The sequence below is a fragment of the Malaya genurostris genome, chromosome 1, assembly GCF_030247185.1.
Source record: "Malaya genurostris strain Urasoe2022 chromosome 1, Malgen_1.1, whole genome shotgun sequence".
Classification (NCBI taxonomy): Eukaryota; Metazoa; Arthropoda; class Insecta; order Diptera; family Culicidae; genus Malaya; species Malaya genurostris.
In genome coordinates this window covers 141,027,072-141,050,427 of record NC_080570.1, presented here as the reverse complement: position 1 = coordinate 141,050,427, position 23,356 = coordinate 141,027,072, and the positions used below count along the sequence as shown (strand labels likewise).

General features: G+C 37.7%; 1 protein-coding gene across 2 annotated transcripts in view; it reads right to left on the bottom strand.

Annotated features, from left to right (window-relative positions):
- Positions 1-2,797: 2,797 nt before the first annotated feature.
- The window catches only part of LOC131425954 (rhophilin-2), a 148,853-nt gene continuing 128,294 nt past the window's right edge, over positions 2,798-23,356 (bottom strand). For both annotated transcript variants that reach the window (XM_058588288.1, XM_058588289.1), the window contains 8 exons: positions 5,736-5,889; positions 5,503-5,644; positions 5,228-5,439; positions 5,061-5,165; positions 4,844-4,988; positions 3,807-4,783; positions 3,591-3,743; positions 2,798-3,525 (listed from right to left, as the gene is read on the bottom strand). In XM_058588288.1, the coding sequence (XP_058444271.1) occupies positions 3,319-3,525; positions 3,591-3,743; positions 3,807-4,783; positions 4,844-4,988; positions 5,061-5,165; positions 5,228-5,439; positions 5,503-5,644; positions 5,736-5,889 (2,095 nt within the window). In that variant the 3' untranslated portion in view covers positions 2,798-3,318. The remainder of the gene's footprint in view (positions 3,526-3,590; positions 3,744-3,806; positions 4,784-4,843; positions 4,989-5,060; positions 5,166-5,227; positions 5,440-5,502; positions 5,645-5,735; positions 5,890-23,356) is intronic.

Sequence of the window (23,356 nt, the reverse complement as noted above, 5' to 3'; positions counted from 1 at the left end):
TCACCTGACGTCTTGCAAGATCGCTCTTCCTTTTTTTCTGTTCGACTTCAATTCAATATTCGTCAATCATGCATGTACATTCAAAAATGAAAACGAATTTTGAGACCAGATAAATGAAAAGAAAATACTAGTATATTGAACAATCCAATCAGCGTGGTCACCACGAGATAGCGTTATGGTGATTGTTTTGACATATCCCATGTATTTAGAAAATTTTTTGACGAATTTTTCAATTTACTTGAGTTTAAAAGAATGCAGATGGCAAAACCTTACAAATATGGGTAAGAAAAACGATTATTCACGTGTTGTCATCAAATATATGATTTCAAATTGTCTTATACTCTTGACAATCTCGGATGAAATTTGAAATTTTCAGTTCACATACAGATTTGATTTAGATGGTAAAACATGAGTAAATAGACTAGTCATGAAACTTTTGATCAAAATTTATTTATTTCGAATTTGGTATTTCATGTTATGATTTCTTCATAAATATCAATCAAACATACCACGGAAAGTTACTGAATCATAAATGATCGATTTTTTTACCAAATTTTCACACGTTTTTGTATGATAGTATTCGAATCGTAAGAAAAAAAAAAATAAAAACCCTGCATTTTGTTCGAATCTTCAAGCAAAATCTGAAAATTATCACCATCGCTTAGTTCAAAGCTCGCCACTCGGGCAGCGCAGCGATCGCAAAAGAGTTGGTTGGATTCTTCAATTGAGGAATGAAGCTTTGCATATCATGTTTGGTAGTTCAAAAGCTATGTTATTGCCCTTCATTTAAAAACTAAAGGATGGAAAAAATTAAACCAAAGGCGCTGAAAATGAAGAACCTATTCAAAACGGTCTTGACAGTCATGTATGACCAAATCCGACAGAAACAGAACCGTTGATAAACGCTAGGCGAAATTCTCTGCCTAAAACGGTTGATGCATTGTTGCCAGACTCTTGCCGGAATTCTGCCAACAAACCGGCAAACCCTTCTGGCAGGCGCTGCAATCTGCCAGGCACATGCAAGCGGAACACATTCAACTATCATTAATGGGCCTCAACCTTGAACGTAACCAAAACAAATTCCGGATCTCGATATTTGCCTCCATATCATCTTATAAAATAAAAAATTATGCGAAATAAAAGAAAATTAATTTTCTTTTTCAAATGAACATTTCTTGTAACAGATCCTAAAATTCTACAATATAATTGAAATTTTATGAGTTCCCCATAAGAGGCCGTGTGAAATTCAATCGTCATCCAAAGAGAGGTTTAAATAATGAAACTTAGATGGCACATCAGGTAAAATTAGTTTTGCGTTAAATTGCCAATAATTGAGCAGGGCCCATGAAAAGCAAACAAAATAAGAGTAAGAAGCCAGCAGTCTCGTCTTGTCGAATCTCGTACATCACGCTTTGTTTATGTACGAATCTCGTACATTGAAGTAGGAAAAAGAAATGCCATATTTGTGCGCGCCAAATTCCTATACATTTGACATGATATGTTTAATGTGATACCGTGCGATGGCGTTGCTGAACTGGAGATTGATTTCACTCCAAGATGACAGAGTCTGGTCATTTCCTACACACAGAAAAATTCCGGTTAGTTAAAACAAAACCGTTAGTTGCCTATCAAACCGAAAAACAGTTGTTTCAAACCAAGATATCGCAGATTCATACATAATTTGTTCATTTCAAAATAGAATACGGCTGTTCAAACAATTGTCTATTCGTCTTTGACTCATCGGTACAGAGTAGCTCAAATTGAACTGCTTAATGCTAAACTCAACAATTGGAACCGCTAAGCAGACGTAAAGTTTCTGCTATTTGCAGAGCATGTTTTCCAGCACAAATTTTGACTGAACCGTGAAAGAAATGTTTATTGTTTCAGAAAAAAAACAGTTGAATTACTACCACTATCATATCAAAAAAAATCGTTGGAATTATCCGGAATTCCGACAATCTTCTTTCAGCTTCAATCAGAAATGCTTAACATAAAAATTCTTTCCGATCTGCCAACTCTTGCTAATTGTACCATCTCTACACCAGCAGCGCCTCTACATTTCATTTCAATATCAATGTGCCAATTTTCATTGCTTAGTTCTAAGCTCGCCACTAGGGCAGCGTAGTGATCGCAAAAGAGTTGATTGGATTGAGACTGACGAACAGCGATGTCAGATCTACGGAAATCTCCGTAGATCTACGGATTCGAACATCTTCTACGGATCTACGGATCCGTAGGCAATATCTACGGAGATTGGATTTTTTCTACGGAAATCTACGGAAATTTAAATTTATCAACGGAGAACTATGGAAACTAGTCCTGTCTTACGAGCAAAAAAAAAAGCTTTTCACCTCGAGAGCTTCCGAGAAAAATTCCAATCTACGGAAATGACACTACTGCTATCTGGCATCGCTGCTGACGAATTCAATCAGAAGATTAGACACCAGGTAGCGCGATAGTGTTGCATTTTTATTGGACTTGATCCTGAAAATTTCATGCTCTGGCAAGATGGACCGTGAGCGGTCTTAGCCGTCCTTACAGTGACACTACAAAGAAAAAAAATTTCATGCTTTTTTCCGAAAACGACCAATAAGCCGCACCTTTCAACAACCACTCTTAAAAGACATTTCAACGCCAGTTGAAAGAAAAATCCTCTATCGTTTAGATTTCAGATGAAAATTTCATTTCGTTTGGATTGATTGTGTCACATCCGATTCATAAATATCCAATTTATAAAGCTTTCGGATTTTCGACCTAACATGCTGATAACTGTTTGATAAATGAAAAGAACAAAACATTTAAATTTAAAACAATATTTATTTCACCAACGGTTCAATTTGAATAAATTTTTAGTTATATGATTTGCCTTAAAACCGCGCAAATATGGAAGAAGTATGTTTATAGTTTTATCTTGGTTACATTATCCTGTATCTTGCTTTACGTTTGTTAAACGAATAAACATAGTCTTTAGATAAGAGACATTAAATTTACAATATAAGTAAACTTTATACACGTACATTAAACTCATCCATTGTTTGAGCTTTTCTCTATACTCGGTTCCTGTACCGTTCTAAAGTGGCTACGCTTAAGCTTTCGGTTTGATCGGAGGTTAAAATAATAAATATACACGCGAATAAAAGACTAAAGTTTTGAAACAATTTAATAAATTAAGTACACTTGTTTTCTAATTCACACTTCCCGACGGATTGTGATTGATGGCATCTGATTTGTTACATTTCTAAAGTTTTGTGATTAGAATAGAACGTAGGGGGGTTGAACAATAAGACTCAATTGTATCCGGGGGGGAAGAACTGTCAACTAGAAAATTTTCCCCAAACTCTGCGTCCGACGGAACGGATTCCAGCTTCCGGAGGTGAAACTGCTGAGCCGGTTTTTACCGAGCTTCGAACGGGGCTTGCTGTTCTTGGTGGTGGTTCCAGTCGGGCTCGGAGCACCGGAGGAAACACCGGACGAGCTGCCGGACAGCGTCGAAATCGATCCCTTCGAATGGGTAGAAGACATTGGCTGTTGAAACGATGCAAAAGTTTAATAGCTGTTAAAATATTAGAGCTATTAATTATTTTTCCTACCTTCAGATAATTGCGATCCATCGGAGTGATCACTTTAAGGTCCATGCTGTTGGAGCAATTTTGGATCAGCTTCAACACCTGCTGATGGGTGTACCATTTCACGTCGACCCCACACAATTCCACGATGAAATCACCCTCCTTTATGCCACCCAGCTGTTCGAAAAAAGGAAGCATTTTTATTTAGTTTGTTCGCGGAACACAAAACCAAATACTCACATCGGCCAATGAATTTATTTCCACCGTCGAAATCATAACCGGCGCATCGCCTCGTATGTGAAATCCGAAGCTTTCGAAGTTGTCGACGTCGACGCCACAGGTACTACCGTCCGTTCCGGTTTGCAGTCCGTTCAGAGCTGCCACGGCAGCAGCCACATTCGATCGTGAAACGGCATGATGCCCATTCTGGCTCGGACGGTAATTTGATTCCGACGCATTCGATACATTCTTGAAGCACACATCGCACGACCGGACGTCATTGTAGTAGTTGGTTTTATTGCATTGACACTTTTCACGGCTGTCGTCGCTCCTTCCAATGCTACTGCCTCCGCTGCTGCTTCCGCCACTACCGTTCAGAGTGCTGTTATAGCGACGTCGATCCAGTGTCCCTCCGCCGGTCATTGCCATTGTGTTACCCTTCTGTAGCCGGATGCATCGAGGAGCCGTCCAGTGGCGTCGGGCGGAGAATATTGCGATCGGTCCTAGCTTTCGGAATGGATCTTCAATTTTGTACGCCGTGAAATCCGGTCCCGTGAGAGAAATCGTGAATTTAGAGGTAGTATTCAGTGTCACATCAATCAAATCGATGTCCTCATCCTGGAAGCCCGCTCCGTCCAATTCCAAGTCCAGCACTTCCAACTCTTCGGCTGTCTTTTCCAGTGCATAGTTCAGCACCTTGGTGAGCGCAATTTTGTTCTTCAACTCGCGGCACATTCGCTGCAACCTCTGAGCTTCCTCGTGACTAGACAACGATTCGCGAAGGTGGGCTTTCTTCAACATCGCCGGATTCAGGTCACCCTCGAGGGAGCTTTCGTCGAAGATGAAGGTATCTCGGGACTGGGTCAACGTTTGGCTGCCGAATGCACCGATTGCTCCACCGGATGCCTTCAGTTTGGCGCTAGATTTGGAAGGAGTACTCGTTTTCAGTGTAGCCAGTGATGCATCAATCGATTTGGCGGTGTGATAGTGGGCAAGGGCTGAAAGCAAAGGTTGGCATTAAGATGAGAACGGCAAATGCGTCAGTACGTGGGACTTACCTTTGTAGTGTTCAGATTTGAGGGGAACCAGGCCGGCCCAACATTCCGGGAGGTAGGTGTGCGCCTCGTTACTCTGTATTATCCGGTGGATTTCCTGGTACTCGCCCATCAACTGGGTGGCCTCGCCGGAAAGATTGCGGTGGAACTGAAAACACAAAATCGAAACCAAATTTTACGTTGGATGGACATTGATTTCTAAATAAAAACCCGTACTCACCGCACTACAATCGGCATTGGTCGTTTCTTCTAGCTGTAGTAAAAGTTTCTCGTATAGGCACTCCCGTGCCTGGGCCAAAATCAGTGCTACCAGCACTTCCAGGACCTGGAAGATAAATTGATCCAATTCCATCGCATTCCAGAGAAAAAGCAAAAGAAAATACTCACTTGTGGTTTTAAATCCATCGAAGGTGCATTCGTGAACGTGTCGTAGATATGCTTGAACACTCCGGCAGCCCGCAGAAAATTGTCGACCGCCGCATCCAGGCCCTTCTCGGACGAGCGGTCCTGCTTGGCCCCGATCTGCGTGTAGATAGCGGCCAGATTGAACAGGATGCAGGCTTTCTCGAATGCGACCGTACGCTGACACGAGGGTACCCCTGCAGCGAGACCATCGGTTAAGAGTTAAGGAAAAAAAATACCTTCTGGAATTCTTCACTTACCGGTAAGCGAGTCATACCACTCGAAATAAACCCCGAGGCTTCGATCGGGCGGAAAAAATCGTCTCTCGACATAGTACAACAGGTTGTAGTAGCGGAACAATAGCGCCACACCTTGCGTGTCGCGGGTCGGGGTTTTGGCAGCCTAGTATAGAAAGAAAAATTTTAATGTCAATCGCAGTAGGACACGCTTTTCCAAGCGAAGAGTGACGTTTTGCGTTTGCTGTGTAACTGACCTGTCTCGTATCGGTGATATCTGCGATGGCATCCTCGTACACGTTGGAATCTTCGCTGTAATGCTCCAGGATAAAGTCCGAGAATGGTTCCATGAAGCTGACTTCTTTGGTTTCCTTCAGGCCGAGCGGGATCATCGGTATGACGTAGTCCACTCTAGAAAAATAAAAAAAAATATAAGGCAGGTGAGTTTTTTTTCGCTGAAATTGACCAGTAAATTCCGAACGAATGCTCTCTGTACAATGCCTAATCTTATACCGTTTTCGTTTTAAATCCTACACGCGGGCGACTCTGACTCCGAGTAAAACGAACACGTGGTACGCGCCCTAAACAACAACTTATATAAAACAGAAAAAATAAACAAACTCGCATGGTTGCGTTGTGCGACCCGAGAAAAATTTCAGAGCGAAATTACGCGATTGGAGTCTGATCTAGAGCGACCCCAGGTTGCTAAAACAAACTCATCAAAAGTTGTTTTGGCGAGTCTGGGTCAGCTCTCGGGCTGCTCTGATCAATAAGCGAAAACGGTATTATTCTCCAAGTATTATTAATAGAATTTTAACGCAAGTATGAACGTCCTCATACCTCAACTGTACATTTTATCAGTATAGAATATGAAATTTAGTGTAGCAGTAACAGTTCGGCTGAAAAGTTCCTATCGTTTAATAGAAACACACATTTTTTTTGCCAAAGTTCGTTTTTATTATTCAATATAGTTGCCATCAGAGGCGATACAGCGATTATAGCGATCTTCCAACTTTTCGATACCATTTTTGTAGTACGATTTGCCTCAAAATAGGCCTCAGTTTCAGCGATTACCTCTTCATTGCTTCTAAATTTTTTACCATCGAGCATTCTCTTGAGGTCTGAGAACAGGAAAAAGTCACTGGGGGCCAAATCTGGAGAATACGGTGGATGAGGGAGCAATTCGAAGCCCAATTCGTTCAATTTCAGCATGGTTTTCATCGACTTGTGACACGGTGCATTCTTGATGAAACAAAACTTTTTTCTTCTTCAAATGAGGCCGTTTTTTTGAAATTTCGTCCTTCAAACGCTCTAATAACGCTATATAATAGTCACTGTTGATGGTTTTTCCCTTTTCAAGGTAGTCGATGAAAATTATACCATGCGAATCCCAAAATACAGACGCCATAACCTTACCGGCCGATTGTTGAGTCTTTCCACGCTTTGGGTTCGGTTCATCGCGTGCAGTCCACTCAGCTGACTGTCGATTGGAGTGAAGTGATGGAGCCATGTTTCGTCCATTGTTATATATCGACGAAAAAAATCGGTTTTATTTCGCTATAACAGCTCCAAACACCGCTCAGAATCATCAATTCGTTGTTGTTTTTGATCGATTGTGAGCTCACGCGGCACCCATTTTGCACAAAGCTTTCTCATATCCAAATATTCGTGAATAATATGTCCAACACGTTCCTTTGATATCTTTAGGGTGTCAGCTATCTCGATCAACTTCACTTTACGGTCATTGAAAATCATTTTGTGGATTTTTTTCACGTTTTCATCGGTAACAGCCTCTTTTGGACGTCCACTGCGTTCATCGTCTTCGGTGCTCATATGACCAGTACGAAATTTTGCAAACAACTTACGAATTGTTGCTTCGCCCAGGCAGAGTCTGGATAACACTCATCAAGCCATTTTTTGGTATCGGCGGCACTTTTTTTCATCAAAAAGTAGTGTTCCATCAACACGAAATTTCTTTTTTTTTTTTTTTTAATTTTTTTCACAATAACAAAAGTAGCTTCACTCGGTCGTCAAATGGTGAGATAACTAAGTCCTCACAAGTCCCTATCTCATGCCTCCCCGAGCGTCTATGATGACATTTGGTCAATAGAACGGCGTCGACTGGGTGCTATCGCCTTCTGCGTTAGTAGTAGAATGAGAGGGTGCGAAATGGATTGTAGGTTGAAGCCCATCCTAAAGTGCAGTGTTTATCATAGTATATTACAACATATAATTGTGTTTGATTATTACATCATGTATTATTATTATTATTTTTATTAGAAGAGCGTAACTTACACTGCGATATTACCTGTTATATTGTATCATAGCATATTATTTCATATATTATCGTCTTACACTATTTTATGTTATTATATACTATGTTGTATGGTATTATACTGCATTGCATTATATCATATTATATTGTATTATATTGTATTATATTTTATTATATTATATAATATTATATTATATTGTATTCTATTGTATTGTGTTATATTGTATTGCATTATGTTGTATTATATTATATTATATTATAGGGTTTATTATTAGTAGTACTACGTACCTCTGCGCAAAATATAAATTTGTTTTCCTTATAAGTTATCATTTTTAAAGTAACTTTCAACTAAATGTCAAGGTCGTCACAAGCTGAGCTTCATGCCTACACGTGTGTCTGTGGTGACAAATGGTCGATGGAATGCGTTGATGGCAGAATGAGAGGATGAGAAATGACATATAAATTCAAGTAATATAATATCATAGCATATCGCAACATATCATTTTATTCATTCTATTATTTATTATATAATTCATTGTACTATATTATATTGTTTTTTTTTCATTATTATATTTATTGTTATTATTATTAATTTGTCATCAATAATAATAACATATATTATTTTTATAGATGTGGATATTATTATTATTATTGTTAGAAGAGAAATATTCTACTTCCTGCAGTATTGCCAAGATAAGAGCATAACTTACACTACATTAACTGTTATTTTATATCATTGTATTATATTATATTAAATTAAAATATATTATATTATGTTATGTTATATTATATTATTTTGTAATCTATTATATCATTTTATGTTATATTAATTTCATTACACTATGTTTCATTGTATTTATCAATATAAAACATTTTGCACGGAGGCGTAAAGGGGAGGGAGCATCAGGGCATCGGACGAATTGATGACTGGACGAGGGATTGTGGATAGCCAGCCCAAGTCACTTGAAGGAAACTTGTTTCCTTCTGAAGGTTTGAAATGAGTCTGACGCGCCCTTCTCAAACAAACCATCAGGCGGGTTCAAGCATGTATAGCGATATGCTTCATCCATGCACTGGATATTATGGTTGGAAGAGCATCTTTTATTCCCGCGGAATACGAGTAAGTGACTCTACTTACGTATCCGCCCAACCCTTTTTGTTCGCTTTTCGGTAACAGCTATAGTAAGAAGGTGAGTGGATGAGTCATATCGGGGCTACTGTAAGTCTACCCGCATCCACTGGCAAGTCCTTGAACTGATGGTGGCTTCACTTCACATCACATCACATCAATAACAAAAGTAGCTTCACTCAAAATGCAATGTCTCACAAACTAATAATCAGACAGCTGTCAAATTTATACACGTATCTTTTGAAGGTTGGTACTAACTGAAAATGGTATGGATTTAATTCTAGTGGCGCCCTCTCATAGAAACGATACGAACTTTTCAGCCGATCTGTTATATGTTGTATCAAGTAGACGCACAGACTTTAAAAATGTTTTTCCCACAATCCTCGTTTTTGAAGCTTCAGTACTACTGCACTGAACTTCACAACTACTGCACCGAACATTATGAAATTTTGAACATTATTTCTAAAGTAGAATTTCAAAATAATATTGTAAGTACAAAATAGTTCGGTCCGTTTTCAAAAGAAGACACTGGCTGTTATGAATATTAGTGAATATTGAACAGTAACAGCTGATGTGAATAGTTTCAAGAGATTAGACATCTGTCAGTTTTTGGCATTAAAAATGCCTTACTCTTCACTATACGGGGCCGGGTGTCAATTAAAAGTTTCAAAAATAGCCGCGTAACCTTTTTGTGTCATAATTTTGATCGTTAATAACTCGGTCATTTGTTGATGGATTGTTATAATTTAACAACCAATCGATTCGGAAACTTTTAACTTAAACATGTATGTTGACGTCGTTTCAGTATTTCAATAGCATACTATTGAAAAAATGGTTGGAGTCGACCTATGTTTTCATCCACCAATCCCTGTTGTACAAAATGACGTCAACTTCTTGTTCGGCATAGGAGGCTTTGCGTCATGCATAAAAAACACCGCATCGTTCTGCGTAGTATGAAGAGAAATCTATAAATATAGGCTGCACAATATCTCTTTGCCTAGTTGATGTTTGACTGCGGATGAAAAAAGTAGCTCGTCCAGTGAGCTGATGACTGGATTGTATATGCGTTCACTTGCTGGATTGTCGCTTTTGCATTATGTGTTGGTGAAATTTCCTGCTGTCTGCACAACACTGCTTCGTGTTCGCTTGAATATCTTATATATCATCTAGCTATTGAAGAACCGAATCAGCGTGGTTATCGGTTCTTTTGAAATATCCCATGTATTTAGCAAATTGTTGGTCGATTTTGCCATTAAAAATGCCTTACACTTCGCTTCCCGAGGCTGGGTGTCAAATTAAAACATGCAAAACTAATCGCGTAACATTTTTCTGCCATAATTTTGAACGCTCATACCTCAGTCATTTGTTGATGGATTCATATAATTCAACAACCAATCGATTCGGAAACATTTAACTTGAACTTATGAGATAACGTCATTTGAATATTTCAATTGCATTCCATTGAAAAATTTATTTGAATTGAGTATTTTTTTTGGTTCTCTGGTAACTATCAGGCTAATTTAGTATTAACGGCAATAGATCTAATTCGCATCTAATTTGCAGCGCTTGTTCCTCGATGATTTGTTAATGGATTTTCCTCATTTAAATGATTTCAAAGCTTCAATATTGTAAGCTTAAAAATGTTTTAATTTGTCAACGGATCGGTTTGCATACTTAAATCTCAATTTCCATACGAACAAAACGGTGGCGCGAAAATGGATTCAGTATAAAGTTGTGTTATGATGATAATCATAGATACTTCTTCTTCATTATATGTGACTGAACAAGTTGTTGTCCCATCAGGAATTAAACGCTTCAAAAGATTCAAAATTAAATTCTGAAACTTATCTAAAAGCGGCCTCCTCGGTTTGATAGTATAAATGAGTTCCACAGGCTCACATATACAGTACAATTAGATGCAATATCATATAGTATCAAAGATAAACTAAAGGTAAGTTTACTTGCGATTTTACATGATCAAAATTGAATATAATTAATTATCAAGAAAGAATCTAATTGTCAATTTTATCATTCGCTAACAATCTAAGCGCCTCAACTAGAGCAAGTTTGTAATTAGTCAATTGAAAAAGTTTTTAGTTTAGTGTATCATCATCATTATCATCTTTATTTTTGTATTTATTATGAAGACCCTAGAAACGTTCCATTTTTAATGTTATTGTGCTCGGTCGTGTCTTGAATACAACCCTCTGATTTTTTTTTCTAAAAACCATCTTGGTTTTCACTGTCTCAACTATGAGTAATTTTGTGTTAACTAAGCAACATTTGCTGGAAGTTAAAGTTCTCTGTTTTAATTGGAAAAAAGTACAGCTGAAGCACATCAAATGCTTGTGGATGTTTGTGTTGATAATGCTACAACTGATAAATTATGTAGGAAATAAGTTCAAGAATGAAGATTTCAGCATTGAAGACAGACCTCGCTCTGGGTAACCCAAAAAAAAAATCGAAGACAAACAGTTGGAGTCATTACTCGGTGAAGATCCGTGTCAAACGTAAGAAAAGCTTGCAGAATTATTGAAAGTGACTCAACAAGCAGTTTCTGTAAGTTTAAAAGCCAAGGAAATGATTTAAAAAAAGGCAGTTTGGTGCCTTATGAACTGAGACCGAGAGACATCGAAAGGCTTCAAACTTGGATCACTATATAGCGGTGCCAATTAGAAAATCGAGAAAAAATACACGTCGAAATGTGGCCAGGTTTTGAACCTTTACAGCTTAGTCAATTATTAATATATTTTCAATTATATATGATTGAAACTTTGATTAATAGCGAGCAGTGCCCTATTTTGTCAGCTAAAAGTCTAACACTGCTGGCTTACTGGATTTCCCTTACCAAGACGATAGTTTTGACGGAGTAAGCGATCTATCAGCTGGGAAGCACCGCTCTGATTGGTCAATTGAGGCAAAAGCGAAGCTTTAAGGAAGTACGCGAATCTATAATATAAGCGAAATTATAGCCAACGTTTCAGTATCACGTGTAACATGTCAGAGGAAGGTAGCTGCTAGACAATGGGCCGTATGAATAAAACGTAGCATGCTTGAATTTCGGTAGTAAATGCTACGTGTGGATCACATTCCTGTCAAAACATGCTACAAACTGTAGTATTTACTACAAATTTTTGGTAGGTAGCACTAAAGGTTGCTACTCGTGTGTTTGCTGATAAAGTGAAGTACAGAAATTAAAAAAATTAGAGGGTTGTATTCAAGACACGACCGAGCACAATAACATTAAAAATGGAACGTTTCTAGGGTCCTAATAATTAATACAAAAATAAAGATGATAATGATGATGATACACTAAACTACCAACTTATTCAATTGACTAATTACAAACTTGCTCTAGTTTAAGCGCTTAGATTGTTAGCGAATGATAAAATTGACAATTAGATTCTTTCTTGATAATTGATTCTATTCAATTTTGGTCTCTTTCCACAAATTTTTACATTGTAGTTTTGAATAACGTCCTTTAACTAGAAGTCAATTATGATGAATTCAAAGTTACTTGAAAGCTCAATTTTACATGCAAACAACCTAAAGATTTGAACCTGAACAAATAAAACTATTTTATTTTATGATAATAATTTTCGAGAAACGTACAAACTTATTAATTTTATAAACAGTTAATCGATCCAAGAGAACATTTTATATATTTTAACGAAAAATGTTGTGTTTCGGAGTATACACTCAGTAATAGTGTAATTTTATTAATCCTTCTTCAAAATCGTCGATAATCTTCGGAAAGTGTCGGTAAATAATATGGCAACAATACGAGGAAGAAAACATGTGAAACAATCCGCAAAAAATATTTAGTTACTTACATTGATTTCCGCTTTGGCATATTAGGAATATACGGAATGGATACGCAACAAAATTCCGAAATTTGGTTCATGTTGTAACTTGATGTTATTAACACATGAATGAACATTGTCATAGTTACAACGCGTGTAGTCATCAGACGCTTATTGTTTTGAAGCAAATAATAATAAAACTGAAACTGGCGGTTAACCAAATTCTACTAGAGTTCCTATTCAAACAATACATGCAAAATCGCAGTTAAGCTTACCTTGAGTTTATCTTTGAAACTATACGATATTGCATCTAATTGTACTGTATATGTGAGCCTGTGGAACTCATTTATACTACTAAACCGAGGAGGCCGCTCTTAGATAAGTTTCAGAATTGAATTTTGAATCATTTGAAGCGTTTAATTCCTGGTGGGACAACAACTTGTTCAGTCACATTTGTTCGTATGGAAATTGAGATTTAAGTATGCAAACCGATCCGTTGGCAAATTAAAACATTTTTAAGTTTACAATATTGAAGCTTTGGAATCATTTAAATTAGGAAAATCCATTAACAAATCTTCGAGGAACAAGCGCTGCAAATTAGATCCGAAAAATCAATCGCCGATAATTCTAAATTGGCCTGATAGTTACCAGAGAACCAAAATAAAATACTCAATTCAAACCAATTTTTCAATGGGATGCAATTGAAATATTCGAATGTCGTTATCTCATAATAGGCATTTTTAATGGTAAAATCGACCAAAAATTTGCTAAATACATGGGATATTTCGAAAGAATCGGTAAACACGCTGATTCGGTTCTTCAATATCTAGATGATATATAAGATACTCAAGCGAAGACGGTGTTGCGCTGACAAATTTCACCAACGCCTAATGCAAAAGCGACAATCCACCAAGTGAACGAATATACAATCCAGTCATCAGCTCACTGGACGAGGTACTTGTTTCATTCACAGTCAAACAGCAACTAGGCAAAGAAATATTGTGCAGCCTATATTTATAGATTTCTCTTCATACTACGCAGAACGATGCGGTGTTTTTTTATGCACGACGCAAAGCCTGAAGACATAGGTCGATTTCAACCATTTTTTCAATAGTATGCTATTGAAATACTGAAACGACATCGTCATACATGTTTAAGTTAAAAGATTCCGAATCGATTGGTTGTTAAATTATAACAATCCATCAACAAATGACCGAGTTATTAACGTTCAAAATTATGACACAAAAAGGTTACGCGACTATTTTTGAAACTTTTAATTGACACCCGGCCCCATATAATGAAGAGTAAGACATTTTTAATGCCAAAAGTGGCATTTTTACAGATGTAAGTACGTTTCTTGCTTTGTGCATGCTTATGCCTGCTTTTCCGGCTCTGTGTCGATACGGTATGCAACAAATTCTTAAATTCGAAAGTAGCATTAACTACATGTTCGAACTTGTTTTTTATTCATACCAAACCGCGTTATACTCTGTGGACTTTGTTTTTGAGGAGATACTGCAAACAACAGACTTTACTACGTTTTATTCATACGGCCCAATAAGACACGAAGCGCTATAAAATGATAAATTTTAAGTTTTAACTGGTTTGCTTTGATCTTGTGTCGTGCGAGTTTGGATGAAATCAAAGACATCAAGATATCCAGCTCTCACATTTCCCGAACAAATCTTTGGCAACATCCTTTTTTGCGAGCATGGAGTCCTCAGGCGATATGTTGAATGAGACGCCGTGCGATGGCGTTGCTGAACTGAAGATTGATTTCGCTCCAAGATGACAGTTTCTGATGAAATGCTTTATTATGTGGTTTGCAAGTATCCCAGGGTAAATTTTTAGTGCTCAAGATTAATTTCTATTTTAAATAGAATGAACTCGATTAATTATCGAAATCGCAGAAAGATAGCAATGCCCATAGGTATAATTGCATATATTTGGGCTATTGATATAAACACGAATGCAGGCAAACATAGTCTGGGTAAGCGTGTTCGATGTTGGTTCTTAATACATTAAGGTATATTTTTACGTCGGGACACATACCGCGTAAAAAAACATGTAACGCCGAGAATCCGCATAAAAAACCGCGTAGCTTCCGAAATTCTCGTAAAAAAGCCGCGTAACAAACGCATATAAACAACCGCGTGTAATAGATCAATCGAATGAGACTTACGTGCAATCGCGAATTTTAAATCAAAAGGCGATTCATTGAACTGTTTGGTTCCAGATATCGATCATTAGAAATTTCGGTTGCCTTGTTCCACATCAATAGCTCGAACAACCACATGGGGCTGATCTTTGTTTTTTTTTTGGAAAATAAAATAATTTTTTTTTGAAAAATAATTGGGAATTTTGAAATTTCCGAAATCGATTTTTTTATGCCAAATGTATTTAAATACTAGAAAAATTTTTTCGATGTCAAACATCTCAGAAATGCATGAAACGATGCAGTATATCAAAAAATAAAAGAAAAACAGCATATGAAATATGTATCCTGAAACCAGAAAGGGCCTGGCTAAGATTTTATGCTTTTCAAGTATCCAAAAGGTAAACCCATTTAAAAAAGTGATTGCATAACCTTTCTATATGAGAAAGGCAAAAAAATATTATTACTATTAACATTATCTCTACATAACTGCAAACACTGACGGACATTCAAACAATACAGAAGAAAGTAAGAAACAGGAGCACACAATATACATTAGCACAAGAACAGATATACGACGATGACAAAAACTACATCTAAAACTATAAGACACAACCACGAACATGCTAGGATAATTTTATATAATCTATTTGAATCAGCACAAAAAGCAGTGATCAAGAGGCATCATAGCCTAAGAACGTATGTCTGTTTTTTAGGAAGATCCGTAATTCCCGAAGTATTAGTAATTCCCGAAGTACTAAGTAATTTTTTTGCTACTATTATTTTGGTGTCATCCTTGGTGTTAGTTTATAAGTTTATGATAGGACTGAATAGATGACTGAACAACCAACTAAAATTTCAAAAAAATAAATTTAATCCACATTGCAAGATGTATTACAATCTAAAAATCTAATCTAAGTGAGCGATATTTTTTTTGAATTTTTCGTTTGAGGTTATGCAAAACAAATCCCATGGGTTTTACACGCCAAACTGACAGCATGCCGTAAGGTCAAACAATAATCAGCCATCAAATAACGAACCTATACAGCTTTTTGTGAAATGCTCACCTATTGAGATATGCAAATTCTCGGAAGCCCGGCCGGGGACTTTACGATGATCGGTACCGATTAACCGGTTACATAACCCACTGTAACGAAATTTGCGCAGCAAAGGAGCAACATTCCACTCTGACAATTGCCCTCCGGCTGGAACGAACGGAAATCAATGTTGTGGAATGGAACTTGTCCGGCGGATAGGGGGGTTGGTGGGGAAATAAGGCAGTGCTTTCGGTTCGACAGGGGCACTCCCAATAGGGTCAGTTTGAAGAATTTCGCATCTTGTCTCGTGTTTTTTCCCCACCTCAAGTCTTGTTTCGATTGATTGATTACGTCTTGCGGTGTCAAAGTCGTTGCGGACAGAATCAACAAATGGCTACAGACAGTGTGACGATGGATTATTTGAAACTTCTTTGGAGGTCAAGGGGGCCTTATTTTACCTGTTCTGTTTATTTGGTTTGGTTTGGTTTGGTTTGGTTTAGAGTACCGAATGACAATTGTGCGGCGAAGGGTGAGAAGCAAAATTCGTTGAATTGGCATCGTGATTTACCTTGAAAGAGATGTTTTTGTTTTGTAACAAAAAAAAAATAAGAAAAACTCATGACTCATGACTGTGGAAGAATTTCGAACGTTTATTTTTCAATAATCATTGCGATGAGCAATCATCACCTAATCCATGTGCGGATAATCACTCAAACTGATCAACTGCCAACGACGTAGTTGTTATTCGAGTGCTCCTTCTGCCGAACAAGGAACTTGTAGCCGCAGGAATGAGCTCACAAGTTTAAGGGGCAGGATTTTATCATCCACCAGAAAATTATATACCTTCCTATTAACCATCTCGAGTGGAGCCCGCTTCTTTTTTTTTGTTATAGGCTGATCGATCAACGAGAATTCGGATGAGATCATCAAAAATCGAAGTTCAGGTGCGGATGAGAATGGAAACAGTTTTGTGTTACTGCTGAAGTGTAGGGTAATCTACTGAAATTTGCGAGCCTCTTTGTGTTTAGCGCTAGTCATACAGATTATACGCAAGCTTAACTTTTAATTCTGAATCGTTGAGTAACCGTCTTGGCAAAATATAGCGTCTTATTCTGAAATGTAGTATATCGATTTGGCTACGGAATTGGCTGAGAATCTTGGAATTCTAAATTTGACAAATGTTAGTTATTGACGAGATCGTTTGCAAACGTATTACTATAGGATGTAATGATAAAAAGTCGACGCACTTTTTGCATCGTGAGTTAAAAATATAGCTCACCCTTCATTTCGAAGATGTTTGTGTGTAGCATCAACTCAACTGCTTGATTTCGACATTTACTCTTCAGTTTTGAAAATGAGATCGCAACAAAAGAAGTATTAACTTTTTGCTTGTGCATTACGAAAACCCGAACTACTCGCGCCCGCCAAGTTGGCAAAATTGTTTGAATGTGCCCTAACCAATCATCTATCACCAGCGTAAAAATACTGTTCGGAGAACGTTGGTCGACAGTCAGGAAGAATGAATCCGGGGGGAAACGTCGAAATGAGCGGCCAGCTGTTTCACTGGAACGCCATCCTCTCCGATCTGGATGTCATAAGTATACTGGGAGCACAGAAAACAGGCATCCAAGTAGAGATTTCAACGTGTGTAAGAAGTTTTAAAAAGCAATCACCAAGTAACAATTCTCCTGTAGAGGCACTTCGAGCAGCCCAGCAGTCGTTTATGGGCACTTGTGACGAGTAAAACAACGTTTGATCATAATTTACCAATTGATCTCAAAATACAACCATAAAAACAAAGAATTTCCCAGATAAGAAAACAGTACCCAGCCTCACTTCTTCGAATTTGATATTTACCACGAAAAGTTGCTGAATCATTATTAATCGATTTTTTCTACCAAATTTTCACACGTTTTTCTATGTTAGTATTCGATTCATAAGAAAAAAAAAGCCCGGATTTGTTTTAGAATCTTCAAGCAAAATCTGAAAAATATCACCATAGCTTAGTTCAAAGCTCGTCACTTGAGCAGCGCAGCGATTGCTGAAGAGATGGCCGGAATCTTCAATCGACGAATCCAGCCAACACTTCTCCGATTGCTACTCTGATCAAGCGGCGAGCTTAGAACTAAGTAATGATGATATTTTCAGATTTTGCATGAAGATTTGCTAAATTTGCTAGTTTTTACATTTTTTCTCGCTAATTGTACAAAAAAAACATGTTGAACTTAGGCAGAAAAATTGTTTTTGTACTGAGGTATATTCTAATTCATTGTGCCAAAACTCAAGTTTATTTAGTGTGGAACATTATGCTTGGATCAATACCATTTTTCAAATGTCCGATAATCTTATTTGTATTACAGACAATTTTGCCCCAGAATATCTTTGGAGACCAGAACTACTATAAGCAGCCCTTACACGTGACAATATTATTGTCAATTCAAAGTATTGTCAATACCGTCAATCCAATTGACTTGGTAACTGGAGTCCGCATTTTTCGAGAAAATCAAGCGTTTGGAGCTTCAAATATTGCAAATGAATATTAAAATATAGAGATAAGAGATTATTGCACATATTTAACAGTTTCTCTCTGGAGAGAAAGTATTGTTGGATTGATGAGCAGTTTTGATTTTTTTGACAATATTTTCGTCAATCCAATGAAGTTTCCATTACACGATCAAAAGTATTGTCAATACTCCTTGTATTGACAATAATATTGTCTCGTGTAAGGGCAGCTATAGATACGAGCACCAACATGCAACAATCAGTGTGAATCGTTTTCTGCCAACACTGCACAGAATACAGCTTTCACTGAAAACTGGAAATTATTGAAAGGGTAAATGAAAGAAAGAACACACTACTGTTTCGCTCATGTCGTTGACAGGACATGGATCTCGTTCTTATAATTTGCGAGCGGAGCTGGAAGTGACGTTTATTTCTCGTCGTTTTCATCTATTTTGAAACAATGAAAATGTCTTTTTAGCATTGGTAGCTACATTCCATCTAGCGGATTTTGTTTTCTACTCGGAACGGTTAATATTACAACTTCTGCCCAATAATAGCCCTGAATCAGATTTAAACGGCTGAAAGCAAAAATCGGATAAGTGCAACTTAGTTTGGGAAACCCGTTTAAGTATTTTTGAATGCAAAAATCGGATAAAAACTTTGAGAGCAAAAACCGGACATGGATTTTACAATGCGAGAATCGTTTAAAAACATCTTTTCTGCAAGAACCGGACAAAATAACTTTGAATGCAAAAACCGGATAAATACATTCGTTTTGGAAAAACCGGCTGAGTTTTTGTCCGGTTTTTGCATTCAAAGTTTTTATCCGATTTTTGCATTCAAAAATCCTTTAACGGGTTTTCCAAACTAAGTTGCACTTATCCGGTTTTTGCTTTCAGCCGTTCATTTGTGAACTCCTTCATTATAATAACGTTCAAACGAAAATATGCACGCTTATAAGGAGTGTATCGAAAATAAAAAACGATATTTTATTCAAACTAAAAATAGATCCTTTGTTGTATGAGGTTAAACTTGAGCATAATGAAAATCGGATGGAATTTAAGTTATTACTTCACGAATTTTCGAACTTTTGATCGAACGTTCTTCATCAAGTGACGGACAAGTGTTTCATCGCGTTTTTGGACGCTTGTGCTCATTTTTTTAACTTCTGCATGCTCCCAGCTCTCTCACCAGTCTCCTTGAAGACCCTCTTCACGATTGCCCAGTAACGTTCGATGGGTTGAAACTGAGGGCAATTTGGTGAATTGATATTTTTCTCAAGGGAACTTATACCCTTTTTCGTAAGCCAATTGAGAGTGGTTTTGGCATAGTGAGCCGACGCTAAATCCGGCCAAAGCAGTGGATGTGTACTATGCTTCTTATATAAAGGCAGCAATCTCTTCTGGAGACACTTAGATCGATAGATTTCTGCATTTATAGTTTCGGTAGTGTAAAAAATGGTTGACTTCAAACCACAGGAACATATTGCTTGCCATACCAGTACCTTTGGACCGAATTTCTCCATTTCAACCGACCTGTCCGCATCGCTCACATCCTCCCGAACGACGACAACAGTAAAGTATTGTGGACCTGGAAGGGTTTTGGAGTCCTCCTTTACATAAGTGTCATCGTCCATCAAAACGCATGCATTTGGACACTGCAAAAGACGCGAATACAATTTTCGGGCCCTTGTTGCTGCGCGCTTCTTCTGTTCTACACGTTGTTCCGAGATTTTCTGGTTCTTGTAGGTCTTCAGGTGATTTCGACTCTTGATACGCTGGAGCATTCCAACACTCGTTCCTGCTTTTTTGGCGAAATCTCGTATTGACATTGATTTGTTCTTCACGATTAGAGATACCACTTTCTGGTCCAGTTTCGGGTTTGAAGAACCGGGTTTTCTGTCTCTTCCTGGTAGTACATCCAAAGAATATACTTCCGCAAACATATTAATGATGGTTTTAACACTGGCATGATGAATTCCAAACCGCTTCACCAATTTTCGCATAGTAATACCCTCCCCATGTAGCCATGTGTCCAGAACCTTAATTTTCACTTTTTCTGGTTGGCGTCACCTCACTTGAGATGACGCCGAATTGATAGCACAGCAACTAAGGCTATATTGCCAGTTAATTTTCGTTTATAGTCCAATGGACTTTCTTTTCGCTTGACTACAAGCGAAAATCTCGCTGTGTGGCTGCGTCGAATCGTCAAAGTACGGCTCAAAAATTCTTTCTTTCTTGCGAAAAACTCGAATTTTCTCCGGACTAACACGATGCAAAGTGCTCACCCGTTGAGAGTTTCACCGGATGTCCACTTCCTTTTCAATACGCGACATTTTGAAAACGCAGAATTTCAATCGCACGAACAAATAAACAAACGAAAGCTGACAGCCAAACGCACAGCATGCTGTGATCTGAGCATATAAAAAACCACCACAAATACATGCGTACAACACAAATATATGTGGATAATTTACTTTCAATACACTCCTTAAGTTACTCAGAGTTTGATTAGTAGTTATTCAGTTTCGAATCGAACATGGAAACGTCGAAAATTGAGTAGTTACCATCAATGATTATAAGCAGTGATCTTTATTTGGAGCATGCTCGAACTAGCGAATATCCAATATTCCAATTAACGAAAACCACCTATATTGAGAAAACGGAAGAATCTTGGTAAATCACTACAACCGGCATGATAAACTTAGAAGTATGATTCTTTTCTTAGTTTCATTGATCATACGCAGTTGTCCTCTACCGGTAATTGGATTTGATGCTCTGACAGGATTGCAGTGATCAAATGAAATTTTCTCGCCTTCGCTAGTTGAAGTTAGTTAAACTTTTAAATTTGAAGGATTGAAAAATAGTTCTTGGTTGCTTAGAATTTAATTTCAAACTATAAACAGAAACCTGTTTTATGACAAAAATGCTTCCGTTCTTGTCACAGACTGACAAAACATGGATTGCATTTAGGGTACTGAAATAATATTCGTCCCGTACAAGACAAATATAAATTAAGGCGAACAGAGTTGTTCGCACGTCCGTTGTTCTTTGAATTTTCACATGAAAACTAAAAGTTTTGTGTTTTTGAATATAGAATCGATAAAATGAGACGCTAGCACATTAACACATTAATAGTTTCGTTTGACGATGACTAATTGAAATATTTATTAGAAAATATCCAGACATAAAGCTTGAGCGCCCTCATCAGGATATTAGCAATTTTTTTCAAAGACATGGTTCCCAGATAAATCATTGTTTTAGTCTTCGGAATTATTGAATTTTTCGTAAACTGCCATTATTTATGTTGTTGAATTTTTTTAACTATCCGGAATTTTTTCCAGATAAATAGATGTGTCTCATTATCGAACGAAACATAAGCTTGGTCCACCAACAACAAAAAAAAATCGGGAAGCACTCAATTAGTCGAACAATAATTTCATCATCACAGCAAGCCGTGTCGTTTGTCAAGCGGTAAATTGAAGTGTAGAGAACCAATCACGTGGTAAGGCTAGTAATCATCTTCATTGTGAAAGAAAATACGGCAATTTTCTGCGGCGGCATCATCATCATCGATCCCCCCCGTCCCGGCGATCTGGTCGCAACGTGGCGAACGTTAAACGATCGTGACTTGTTGAAGCATGTTTTGTTATTGTTTATGTAAATTCCACTATTGGCAAGGATCACTGCTGCAAACGAGCGTAATCAGTCGGTCGGGGTGCTTCATTGCAAAACTGACTGCTTCTGTGCGAGAGTGTGTCTCTCTGTTTGCGGTTCTACCTGGCTGCAGGCAACCCCGATCAGGTATGCGAATCTACTCGATCACGTTTTCCGTTCGTTTTTTTTCCAGAAGCATGTGCCAGCCAATCTCTTGACTATATTTAATAGATCAATTTCAACACACCGTACCGATCACCGTACGACTGGGGACTTACCAACCACACACATGATCGAGATGATGGCTAATTTGGTCTCCGGTTGCAAACACGTGCACGGAGAACCCCACTCATCATAAAATTGCATTTTTTTATTTGGCGGTTTCATCTAAAATAGCATTAGTGTTAAACGGTTGACAGTGCTGTCAGTGTTAAAACAGTCTGACGTTTGACGTTAGCCTGATTCTGTACCTGGTGAAAAATCTTGATACAAATGAATGGCGAGATTTCACTTCCTTGAGGAAACAAACAAATAACAGTCTCTATCGATCGGACAAGTTAATCAAAGTAGTCATAATCTGCATCGTTGCTAAGTTGTCAGCTTGATGAATAAAAACATAACAGCTTATGTCGTTTTCGTTTTTAAATTGCACTACACCGGTGTAGGTAAGGTGGCACTGAAATCGTTCGTTTTTGCCAATTGCACTACACCAGTGCTACACTTTTTCTGCACCGACACCACTGGTGTAGCACTCATCAAAAGTATGGTGTAGCTCTGTGCAATGGAATCGTTTATGGTAGTCCATGGTTACTGTTTATGTTTTCGTCATTTTTGTTCGTTTATTCATGCCTCAGTGTAGCACTACACCGGTGTAGTGCAAATTAAAAACGAAAACGCCATTAGTAAATATAACAATCGTTGAGTTGTACCAAATTTTAATTAATCAAATTCAGAAAAACAAATAATAATTTAGTTGTTTTGTGAATGTGGGCTTTTCCCGTCTAGGAGTGGATAGGTTAGGAAATGTTAAATGATCGCGTAGATCCAAGTGTTTAGAATTGACAGGTGAAGCGATATATGAGAGATTCTACCACGAGAATGTTGCAAGTTTGCAATTACAACTTTGTGAGAGCTACAGTTCGTATCTTTAAATTCACAATACCCAACGTTTTTTTAGTATTTGCTCTTGTTTCAGGTATTTACATCAAAACAAATCAAGACGGATAAATCTGCTGATTGATTAACAACATTAACATAGACTTCAAAGTCTTACTAATCCAATCTGTTTACTACAAATAGATCGGAGGGAAAAGAAAACACA